Source organism: Neophocaena asiaeorientalis, unplaced genomic scaffold (assembly GCF_003031525.2).
Source record: "Neophocaena asiaeorientalis asiaeorientalis breed wild unplaced genomic scaffold, Neophocaena_asiaeorientalis_V1.1 scaffold96, whole genome shotgun sequence".
NCBI lineage: Eukaryota > Metazoa > Chordata > Mammalia > Artiodactyla > Phocoenidae > Neophocaena > Neophocaena asiaeorientalis.
The window spans coordinates 5,351,263-5,363,331 of NW_020175831.1; the positions used below are offsets into that span (position 1 = coordinate 5,351,263).

A 12,069-nucleotide genomic window follows, 5' to 3' on the forward strand; every position below is an offset into this window, starting at 1 on the left:
ATATGCCTACTGTTTTTTTGCCTTAGCTCTATATTCAATACTCAATACTACTCTTATTTATCATGTTTTCTCCATTGCTTGCTTGGCTTGATCTCAACCTCTCATATTTTTCAGGAAGGGCTTCTTGGAACTATGTTTCCTGCACTCTCCTTTGCATATTTAAAATGCATAAATGTCCCATATGACATAGATATTTTTGTGTGATGAAATTCTGTGTCTATCTGTGGCTTACATAATTGAATATGAATTTTGCTGGATTTTAAATTGTAGAGTCATATTTTCTTTCCCTGAGGACTTGGTAGCTATCACTATGTTGTCTCCTTGAACTGGAGAGTGCTACCAGGAAGACTAACACCAGAATGAATTTTCCTCCAATAAGTGACTTGATTTTGTCTAGATGCCCAAAGAATTTTTTAATTATCTTTGAAGTTCATTAGCACTGAATGTGTTTCAGTACTAAGCAGTGAGCATCAGCTTTTCCTGAAATGATATGTTCTTTCAGTCTGTAAATTCAAGTTTGCCTTCATTTCAATAAAATGTCCTATTGTTATAATTTGACTTTGTTTCCTGTTTCATTTGTCATGTTCTCTTCAGAGATACCAATTATCCTTATTTTGGACTTCCTTTATTTTAACTCCATTTTAATCATTCTATCTTGTCTTTTTATTCTGTATTATTTTCCATTTCATTTCCAATTTTATCCTCCATGCCCCTGAAAGTATTTTAGAAGTTCTTCTCTTCTTTTTTGATGTTTTTAATGTAATATGCAGTTCTATATGGTTATATATTTTTCTTCTATTTCTTTCTAAGCTCTGCCAACTCAGTTTTCTTATCTATTAATATTTACTGCTTATCATTTATTCCTTGAGTCTTGTATCTTTTCTTTGAACACTTTTTCCCCCCCTGAGAGATCACACTATCTTTAATTTCATTTCATGGAAAACTGTTAGCAGTTTTTCTGGGGTGTGTTCTTCATCTGGTTTTTGTTTTCACATTCCTTTCCTTCTTTTTTCTTGTAGTATCTTTGCATTAGCCCCATGCTGGGGACTTTTTGTTCTATGCTTATATTTAAGTGAATAATGGAGGAGGGGTGACTTCAGGGGAGTGAATTAGGGTGACTGCATTTGAATTTCAGTCTATCGTCTTTGAGTACTTTCTCACCAACTCTCTCCTCTGGCAGCAATTTCAGCCCCTGCCTAGCAGAAGCCTCCCTTGCTTACTCTGAAGTCTCATATGACATAGATATTTTTGTGTGATGAAATTCTCTTCAGTTGACCAATATTAGCAGCTGCAGGGTGACTTGTCACTCACACTGTCAATTATCCTGACACACTGACAGCCCTGTTTCCAAGATGGCTTGTCTGAAAGTTTTCTTGTTCCACCCCACCTCTCCTGCTACTCTATGGCAGCAAGGAGGACTCAAGAAACATCCCTGAGCCTGGCCAGGCACTCGCCCTTACTGCTCCAAGCAGGTATGTGTGACTTGTTCTAATGAACACTGTACTCTGCCCAAGATAGATGGATGCAGACAACCACACTCAGCTTTCTACTTCACCCCGCCCAATTTTCACTGCATTGGGAAGCTCTCCCCGCATTATGTGCGGCATGGGTGGGGTGATGATTGGAAGCATAGGGTTGTGAATGCTTCTTCTTTTGTGGATTATGGAGTTTTACTTCCTGTCCTTTTTGTTTGTTTATTTGTTTGTTTGTTTTCAGGTTGGCCCTTAACTGGTAAAAGGCAATATAAATCCATTTAGCAGATCCTCTCTCCTGACACCCAACTTTCAAGTTCACTCTCTTACTGGAAGATCCAGTACCTGCCCTTTTTTCCCATGAGGTGATAAATTCCTGACTCTGCCTAACAGAGAAGATACAAGGAAACATAACTCAAAGGGAGAAAATTTAAATTCCATCAATTTAATAGTTGTGAAAATATGACCTCATTTATGTACCCATATATTGATAAAAATCACTTCCTTTTATATTTGTTTTCTCTCCTTTATTATTTGATTAAAAATATATCAAGGATATTGTTCCTATAAATATAGATATACATCATTATTTTAAAGGACATATAAAATTTCATTATATAAAACTTCTCTTGATATTTGAGTTATAGTTTCACTACTGTAAATACTGCAATAAACATTCTTATATACTGATTTTACTTTCTTCTCCATCTCTTTCGTTATGCTAAATTTTAAGAGGAAGAATTGCTGCGTGCAAAGGCTAGGCCCTTTTAAAATTGAAATATATTTCACCAAACTTATATCCATAAAGGTTACCCCAATTTGAATTCTCATCATCAGTAATGATAATGTCCATTTTCTCATAACCACACTCAAACTCACTGTTATAATACTTTTAAATCTTTACCAGTCTGATGGCTGCAAAATCATAGAAGTGTTTTAATGTGCTTATATTCTCTAAGGAATTGCATGAATGTTTTAATAAGCCTTTACCCACAGAATGACTATAAAACAATATTCACCAGTATTTTTACATTCTTTTTTTTAAACATTAAGTCTTTGATCCATCTGAAATTTATACTGACTTACAGAAATAAAACAAAAAGGGGGGCAGCTCACCTTTCAATGTCATAAGAGAGTAAAGGCCACACAAGAATTATCTAGGGCAGAGAACTGAAAACTACTGCCTGCTGCCAAATATAGCTCACCACCTACTTTTTTTTTTTTTAATATTTATTTATTTGGCTGCAGCAGGTCTTAGTTGTTACACGTGGGATCTCTGTTGCCAAGTGCGATCTTTTTTGCAGCATGCGGGATCTTTTAGTTGCGGCATGCAGGTGAGATCTAGTTCCCTGACTAGGGATCAAACCCAGGCCCCGTGCATTGGGAGTACGGAGCCTTAACCACTGGACCACCAGGGAAGTCCCCCCTACACCTATTTTTATAACTAATGTTTTATTGGAACATAGCCATACTAAGACTGCTTTCATGCTACCATGAGTAGCTACGACAGAGATCATGTGACTTGCAAAGCCTAAAAAATATACTATCTGAAAACTTACAAAAAAAAATTTGCGAGCCCCAATCTAAGAAATGTACTAAGTCCCATCCTTGGTTACTACTTATTAAAGACTCCAGACTTAATAAAGTTACATGTTAATTTGTAGCTTTTTCTCTGATTAAAAATTTCTATCCTATGGAAAAGATAACCTTAAAGATTACAGTTTATGGACTTGCTTTGTTTCTAAAAAGTTTTGTCTCTGAGAACTTTTATCCTAACATTGCCTATAAATACCTAACTTCTCAAATGCTCTTTGGACTTGTTTTAACATCTTATTTGTTCCCTCATAAATTAATGAATTAAAAATAATCTTTGATATGTATTTATTAAATATTTACATGAAAGTTACGATTTTGCCTTATAGAAAATTACATTTTGACAAGTATGAGGTAAGAATCCAGCTTTTTGAATTTTTTTTTCCTAAGTTGCCAGCTATTTGTTTCCAAAACATTTGTAGGACAATCCATCAATCTTCCCACCAATCTAATCTCAAATGCTTGCTTTGTCATATTTGTGTACTGAATATAAGATGATTGACTAGAGAATACAATTTGTATACTGATTATAAATTTCAAAGGCCACAGACATAGCTGTGCAAAAAGTCACTTATGTTATTTTCCTGTGGCAACTGAATCTCTTCTTGAGCCCTAGTTCTGCTTGCTGACAGAAGACTAAAGAGACAATCCAGTTAACTCAGCCACTTCAGATTTTCTCAATCGTTTCAGAATTCAATTCATTTAATACTGAAATTTTCACCAGGATGACATGCAACTTTTTGGCTTCTTTGGAGCAAAGCAGCTGATCTATAGTCACCCTCTCACCCAGGCTGGCCTCTAAGAGGCAAGACAGCCTCACTGATCTTCAGTCTAGTCATCCCTAACAGTGGATGTGCTTAAATATCTACACCTATAGCTCCCCAGGCCCAGGTCAGATCCTCTGTGCCTCCCTCGTCCTGACAGGCTTCTTTCTTCAGGTCTCAGCCCTCCCTCTGTTACCTTCTATCAGGAAATGGGAAAACTGTATTTGCCCCTCATGCTTTTGTGGGGCTCTGGCTGTCCCGTGGCTCCTCCCATATTGCCGCCTCCAGTCTTCTTCCCTGTCGCGGGGTCTGGGGGGACTTTCAATCCCCACCACCCCCCTAGCTCCACTATGAGTGTGGCCTTGAGGCTGGGCAGGGCTAGGAGAGCTGGAAAACCGTATTTCCTCTTCTCTCCAACTCTCCCACTTTAGTCCGGGCAACTCATGAATGGGAGAGTCTAGGGCTTCATCTATTCTCTTTCCAATCTACTGTTTTGGGTACAACGTTAAGCTCTGGTTCCTTCAAGTCTCTAAGAAAGCCTGGTTCTTGCCAATGAAAAAGTCTTGGTTTTTGAGAATAATAACTCTGTCATAACTTTTTAAAGCCCATTTTGGCACTCACAAACACCGAATGGAGTTCTTTGTCTGTGTATTCAGTGCAATCCCTTGCCTGAAACAACGTACCAGGCTAACCGGAGGGTTGGAGAGAGGGATGGAGAGTGATAGGTTTGCTGATGATAATAAAGAAAGAAAGGTCATAAGTAACAAGGGCAAGGCATGACTGAATTCTGGATTTGCTCAGTGACGTTGAGAACTTATACGTATTCCTTTATAATTACAAAAGCATCTTTATTGTTGAAATGCTTGCAGTAAAAAAACAAACTCAAAACACTGTCATTTCAAGTCTGAAACTCTCTAGTCCTCCAACACACTTTTGTTTCTCAGAAATAATTTTCTAAACTCTACAGGAAAGAGAACAGTCTTTACTAGCTTTTCACATGTATAGGGGTCTTTGGACTCTATTCTGTTCAGTTGTTTCTTATAAGGAACAAATCTCTAGTTTTATAATATATTTTAACAGCTTCACAGGCAAAACCTCATCCATTTTACATCTTTGTTGCCTTTAAAACATTTTTTCTGGCTACTTTTATATGTTTATTTTTCCATATGAACTTTTCAAAATTAAAAATCATGTTGTCAAGTTCCATCTTTGTTTTCTAATATTGGGATAGTAATCTAAGTGTGCTCTTAATCAGTAAAATAAGATCATGTAGCATTTACAGATGTTGCTTGGGTCCCTCTATAATAATGATTCAACCCCCTGATTAAATCTAGATGACAAAGGTTTTTAATATCATTCCATCCATTCAGCATTCTGAGGTGAGGAGGACGAAGTCCCAGCCAGAGAACTCTGACTCGGCATGATTTTCTGTTTGCTGTGCCAGCACCAGATTTTGGCATCTGGTGTCCTGAGTTGGCTTCTCCTCTTACACATGGAGTGACTGTATCTGATCTCCTTCCTATCATTTCTACCTGACAATCAGGGTAGTGCACAGAACAGCTATCCCTTTGAGTCTGAAGTTTCAACAAACCTTTGGTGAGAAGCGTGTTAAAGGAAAGCAGGGCATTGACGGGTTTTCTGCATGGTGATGCCACATTTATACCCCAATCCCACCCCACCTCCCCAAGCAGTAACCTCGGCAAAAAATCCTCACAGCTTCTCAAATGGTACCAAACAGATTAGTCTCCTCTTTTTGCACATAGTTCACTTTTACCTGCAGACCTTGCCCCTCTGGAGTAAAGGAGTTCCTCCTTACTGTGAGGGGGAGGGGTTGGGCAAAGAAGAAATGATAGGCTAGGCCCAGATATTCTGCCCTGACCCCAATATTACAGTCTTAGAATGTTCAGCTGTGATAGTGAAAAGGTCTTCTTAACCTTCAGTACTACACCAACACCTTTATGCATGTACCATCTAGTCATCTAGTCTAGGGAGTGATTTTTGACCCCCTCCCTACTTTATACCCTGAAGCTATTACTGTTGCTGTTATTCTCTCCAGCTCTGCCTGCACTTTCCATATCAGTGTCTGTCTCCTGTATTTTTTCATCGGACTTGCCAGAGAGCAAGACTGCAGGGTAAAAACTAGTCCACGTTAGAAGATTTACAAAAGTGACCACCCTAAGCTGGTTTAAATTAGTTCCATGTCTGTTTTAACTGAACTAGCGAACAGTGAGCTTGTCCTTGCTTAGATTCCACATGGTCCCCCAGCCACTTGCCCTCACAGGGACCTGGGAGGGCTCAGGAACCTTGGAAGCTGAAAAGCCCCAACCAATGCCCCTTCCTGCCTTTGCTCAGGGAGAGCCCACAGCCGGCCAAGAACCACCGAGCACCCCACCTCTTCTCACTCCTTGTGGGGGTTTCAGAGTCAGGTGGTGGGGAAGACTAATAAGTCACTCGACTCTTGGAGCCTTAAGTCCTCACGTGTAAGTGAGGATGATAATAATACCTATCCCGTAAGGATGCAGTGAGTATTGAATAAACTCAGATGCTTCACAAAGCATCTGGAAGCACTTCACAAATATGGGCTATTGGGGTGTGTGTGTGTGTGTGTGTGTGTGTGTGTGTGTGTGTGTTCTCCCAAGGTTCTACTGAGTTTTACACAATCGCAGGATAATTGCAAGGCTATTGTTTGCTTAAACCATACCTGCTGAGTAGAAATAACACCAAACTCTGCTAAGATATAGGGAAACACTCCTAAACATTTTAAACATATATAGATTTTTTTAAAAATTTAATGTTGAATAGATAACCAAAAAGGACCTACTGTATAGCACAGGGAACTATACTCAATATCTTGTAATAACCTATAACGGAAAAAAATCTAAAAAGGAATATATATGTTTTCAGTTACATATATATATATGTATATATATGAATCACTTTGCTGTACACCTGAAACTAACACAACATTGTAAATCAACTTTATTTCAATAAAAAAATTTTTAAAGCTTAATGTTGTAAGTTTTACAATACTTATGATTAAATGTCCAAAATTTATCCTAAGGTTCTCATTCTTTGAGGAAAGCAAACCTAAAGGTAAAGACAATAACATTTTTTAAGTAAAGTATGGTAAAATATCATTCTCTGAGGTATTAAAACAGCACTTAATTGCTAGACAATTCCTGGTCTTTGACGAGAGTTCATGGCAAAGATATTAAACTGCTGTTGAGGGTTAGACGGAAGCAGCCGCATAGCACAGGGAGATCAGCTTGGTGCTTTGTGACCACCTGGAGGGGTGGGATAGGGAGGGTGGGAGGGAGGGAGACGCAAGAGGGAAGAGATATGGGAACATATGTATATGTATAAGTGATTCACTTTGTTATAAAGCAGAAACTAACACACCATTGTAAAGCAATTATACTCCAATAAAGGTGTAAAAAAAAAAAAAGAAGTTAGACTGAAGATGATCATTATTTTCAATACTGTTATGTATTTAACCAGCAGATTTCCCACAAAGAGCCAGAGGGTCTAACAGACCCTGAGAGCCAAGGTGTGGCAGGCCTGAGGCTGAGACCTAGCTGCTCACCCTTGGAGTAAGAGCAGCCCCTGCGTGAGGAGGAAAGGAGCCTCCGCCTCCTGACTGGAGTACACTGTGTAAGTGTCCACAGGTCTGAAGCAGCAGTGGAAGAACCTGGAAACTGCACCTGGGAAGCAGCAGGACAGACCTTTGCTGGAGAGCACAGCCCAGCTCAGGGTCGCTCCACTCAGCTCAAGCACAAAGGGCACTGCTTCCCCAGGGTTCGTTTGCTTCTCCTCACCCCACTCCCAGAAGAGGGCTGTGGAGCACTGTGTGGATTGCGATCCATGCCCACCAGTGCTGAGGGCCTTCCCTTGCTGGGTGGGTACGATGGGAGGCTGGCACCCAAGCTTCTCTTCTATTCAGCTGTGTGAGTTTGGGCAAACCCTTCCAACCCTTAGCTGCCTCATCTGTATACACAGGGCTAGGCTAGACGTCGAAGGTCCCCCATCAGTGGCAGAGTCTATGTTTCTCAGGTGACAGCAGATCAAGACTGAAAACACATGTAAAGGAAATAAAAAATGTTACTTTTATAAAAAGTCACCTCACCTCATGGTTAGAAGAGTCACAAAAGAGTGGTTCAAGTCACGAGTTCACAAACTTAATTACAACTAAACTAAACTAAACTTTACTTCATTAACGCAGATGACAGATAAAAGACGACTTACTGGTGATTCGATGTCCTCTAGGAGTAAAACAGAACAGCGTTCACATTTCAACAGTGTTTGGGCCCGATGCATTATTTTCTTGACAATTTTCTCCAGGTCAGTCTGTTCTTCAAAGAGGTCATTAACCACCTCTAGCAAAGCCTAGGAAAGATAAAGTGGATGTATTTAGGTGGCTAAGGGACTGAATTAAAATTTTTCTCTCAAAATTCCATTTAGTCTTTGCTATAAAAATATAAACATTTTTGTGTGGCTCATTTTTATAGTGTTTATGGTTGTTTTGACACACTTCCATCATTTCATTTTATAACATAGTCTTTTTTTATATGTAAATTTATTTATTTATTTTTGGCTATGTTGGGTCTTCGTTGCTGCGTGCAGGCTTTCTCTAGTTGCAGCGAGCAGGGGCTACTCTTCGTTGCGGAGCGTGGGCTCTAGGCACACAGGCTTCAGTAGTTGTGGCACGCGGGCTCAGTAGTTGTGGCTCGAGGGCTCTAGAGAGCAGGCTCAGCAGTTGTGGCACACGGGCTTAGCTGCTCCACGGCTTGTGGGATCTTCCCAGACCAGGGCTCAAACCCGGGTCCCCTGCATTGGCAGGCAGATTCTTAACCACTGCACCACAAGGGAAGTCCCTATAACACAGTCTTGAATTGTAAAATGTAACTTGAGAATAGTGCCAGTCCATATAATCCCACATAAGTTCCTCATATATCTGTATGACTATATTCCATATAGTTAATGACTACATGATCTCATATAATCATTATTGATAGGCTTTTCCCCTCCTACAGTAGTTTTTCTGCAATGTGACTAGGTATAAAACCAACATTTTATGAATAACAGATACCTGATTCTCTCTAATGCACATTTATTTCAGAAAATTACAAAGCATCTCTTCCTCACCAACCAGAAGAAATAGCTTCATGGTCAAACTCAAGACTTATTTTCACTAACACCCATCTCTCACAGAACTCTTTAAGAATCACAGTGGCGGATGCTACTTAAGTTTCAGAGCCTTCAAAAATATATATAAAAACTCCATTAATCCCTCTACAAAAGAAGTATTGCTTCACCCCAATCTGTCCAAGAGAACATTTAAATACCATTATACTTCTCAAAAAGAAATCACCATTAAAACTTCTATTAAAACAATAGAATGAAAAGCACAAAAATTAAAGAAAAAACTTAAATTCTAACTTGAAAACTGTATACTCATTTAAAAATGAAATTGTAATAACTTGTCATTCTATCCAGCTAAGTTAGCTTACAATTTATGCATTGAGATAATATTTATTTAGAATTTTTAATTACATGGATATTTCTGGAGATGGAGGAATAGTGGGCCATTTACAGGTGGCAGATATTATGCCTCTATAAGAGTGCAATCAGAAAATTACACAGCCAGTGAATGGACCAGAGGCTGCTTTATTCAATAGAATTTAATAAGATGTGCACTCTCCAGTCTGACCTGTCACAAAAGGATTTCATGAGTTTTCAAATTCACATCTATTCTGGTAGATGGTGTTGACTAATTTTCAACTTTGGTAATGAATTTGATTTGTCCTGAAACCATCTGAAACATGTGAATATTTCTTCTCTGAGTCTATTCAGGTGGAAAAGCATTTGAATGAGTTAAGAGATCCATGAAATGAGTCTAGTTCACTGAGCATCTAAAATAGGACCCAATATCTTGGGTAGTGTTTTCTCTAAAGAGAGCTTGTGACTATGGCTAAGGGCCATGCATTGCTCTATGAACCCAAAGCAAAGAGAAACACCAGGAGGTGAAAAAAGTTTTAAGTGTATCCTGTTCATTTGGCATTTGGACAGCAAATCACTGTAAGAGGTCAATGTGCAATAATTTCATGTGTAAATATAACATTAAAAATGAGGCGGGCTTCCCTGGTGGCGCAGTGGTTGAGAGTCCGCCTGCCGACGCAGAGGGCATGGGTTCATGCCCCGGTCCGGGAGGATCCCACGTGCCACGGAGCGGCTGGGCCCCGTGGGCCATGGCCGCTGAGCCTGCACGTCCGGAGCCTGTGCTCCGCAACGGGAGAGGCCACAACAGTGAGAGGCCCACGTATCATAAAACAAAAACAAAACAAAACAAAAAAAAATGAGGCAACTGTCTGCATAATTACCAACAAAATCCCCTGTTATTAAGGGAGAAGACATTATTTCCTTAATCATCCAGACTATTTCTTCAGATGGATCATATTAACTGAACAATTATTTAACTTTTCAATTTGTTGGGACTGCATGGATGGGGCCTCTGGGACCCGTATACAAGAACTTTTATCTCAGAGGAAAAACTAATTGTGCCTTGAGTTTTGCACGGACAAATTACATTATAGTAATTTTATTGTTTCTAATTAAAAATTTCTGCTTTACTAACAAGTGATAGAAGTTTCACAAATAACAATGCAGACTAGCTCCAAAATAGGAGAAAAAAAGAAGAAAATCTAGGATGACATGCAATTCAACAGACATTGGAAGCCTTGCACATAGCTGAATACTCCTTGCTTCTTGATGTCACTTGCATTTCCCCACCTCCTTCTTCTTATCACCTTTTTTGCTCCTGGGCTCATCCTTAGACCTCTTCCCTTTCTTACCCATATATTTTCCCCTCCTGTAGCCTAGTTTTAAATACCATCTATATGCTGATGGTTCCCAAATATTAATCTCGAGTCTTCACATCTCCCCAAAACTCTAGATTCCTGTATCCAACTGTTTACTTGCCACCTGTACAAGCCTAAAGTCATTCTCACTCATTTCCAATATCAGTAAGCCTTATATATTTTACTGCTAATTTTTCTGTATAATCTCTCACTTCTCACTGACCAACCACATTACTTCTCCTCCCCTCAGTTTTATTGAGATATAATTGACATAAAACTTTGTGTGAGTTTATGGTGTACAATGTGATGATTTGATACACCTATATATTGCAAAATGATTACTACACTAAGGTTAGCTAACACACCCATCACCTTACATAATTACATTTTTTGTGTGGTAAGAACATTAAGAGTTATTCTCTCAGTAATGTTCTAGTACATAATACAGTATCATTAACTATAGTCACTATGCTGAACACTAGATCTCCAGAATTTATTCATCTTACAACTGGAAGTTTGTATACTCTGACCAACATTTCTCCTTTTCCCTCACACCCCAATGCCTGGCAACTACCATACCACACTCTGCTTCTTTGAGTTCTGCTTTCCATAGATCAAACATATACATGAGATAATATAGTATTTGTCTTTCTCTGTCTGACTTATTTCACTTAGCACAGTGCCCTCAAGTTTCATCCATGGTGACACAAGTGGCAGGATTTTCTTCTGTATTATGGCTAAATAAAATTCCATTGTGTGTATGTGTGTATCACAATTTTCTTTATCCACTCATCTATTAGTGGACAGTTAGGTTGTTTCCATGTCTTGGCTATTGTAAATAATGTTGCAATGAACATGGGAGTGCAGACATTTTTGAACTAGTGATTTCATTTCCTTTGGATATATACTCAGGAGTGGAGTTGCTGGATCATATGGTAATTTTATTTTTAATTTTTTGAGGAACCTCCATATTGTTTTCCGTAATGGTTATACCAACTTATATTCCCATCAACAGTGCACAGAAGGTTCCCTTTTCTCCATACCCTCACCAACACTTGTTATCTCTTACCTTTTTGATAATAGCCATTCTAACAAGTATGAGGTGATATCTCATTGTAGTTTTAATTTGCATTTCCCTAATGATGTTGAGCATCTTTTCATGTGTCTATTGGCCATTTGTATGTCTTCTTTGGAAAAATGCCTATTCAAATCCTCTACCTATTTTTTAATTCGATTACTTTTTTTTTTTTTTGCTATTGAGTTGTATGAGTTCCTGATAAATTTTGGATATTAACCCCTTACTGATATGTATGATTTGCAAATACCTTCTCCCATTCCGTAGGTTGCTTCTTCATTGTGTTGTTTCTTTTGCTGTGAAGAAGCTTT

General features: G+C 38.8%; 1 protein-coding gene across 1 annotated transcript in view; it reads right to left on the bottom strand.

The window, feature by feature from the left end:
* The window catches only part of PDE11A (phosphodiesterase 11A), a 406,648-nt gene that overhangs the window by 242,819 nt on the left and 151,760 nt on the right, over positions 1-12,069 (bottom strand). Inside the window, exon 4 of the mRNA XM_024732913.1 lies at positions 8,072-8,212. Coding sequence (XP_024588681.1) covers positions 8,072-8,212 — 141 coding nt within the window. The remainder of the gene's footprint in view (positions 1-8,071; positions 8,213-12,069) is intronic.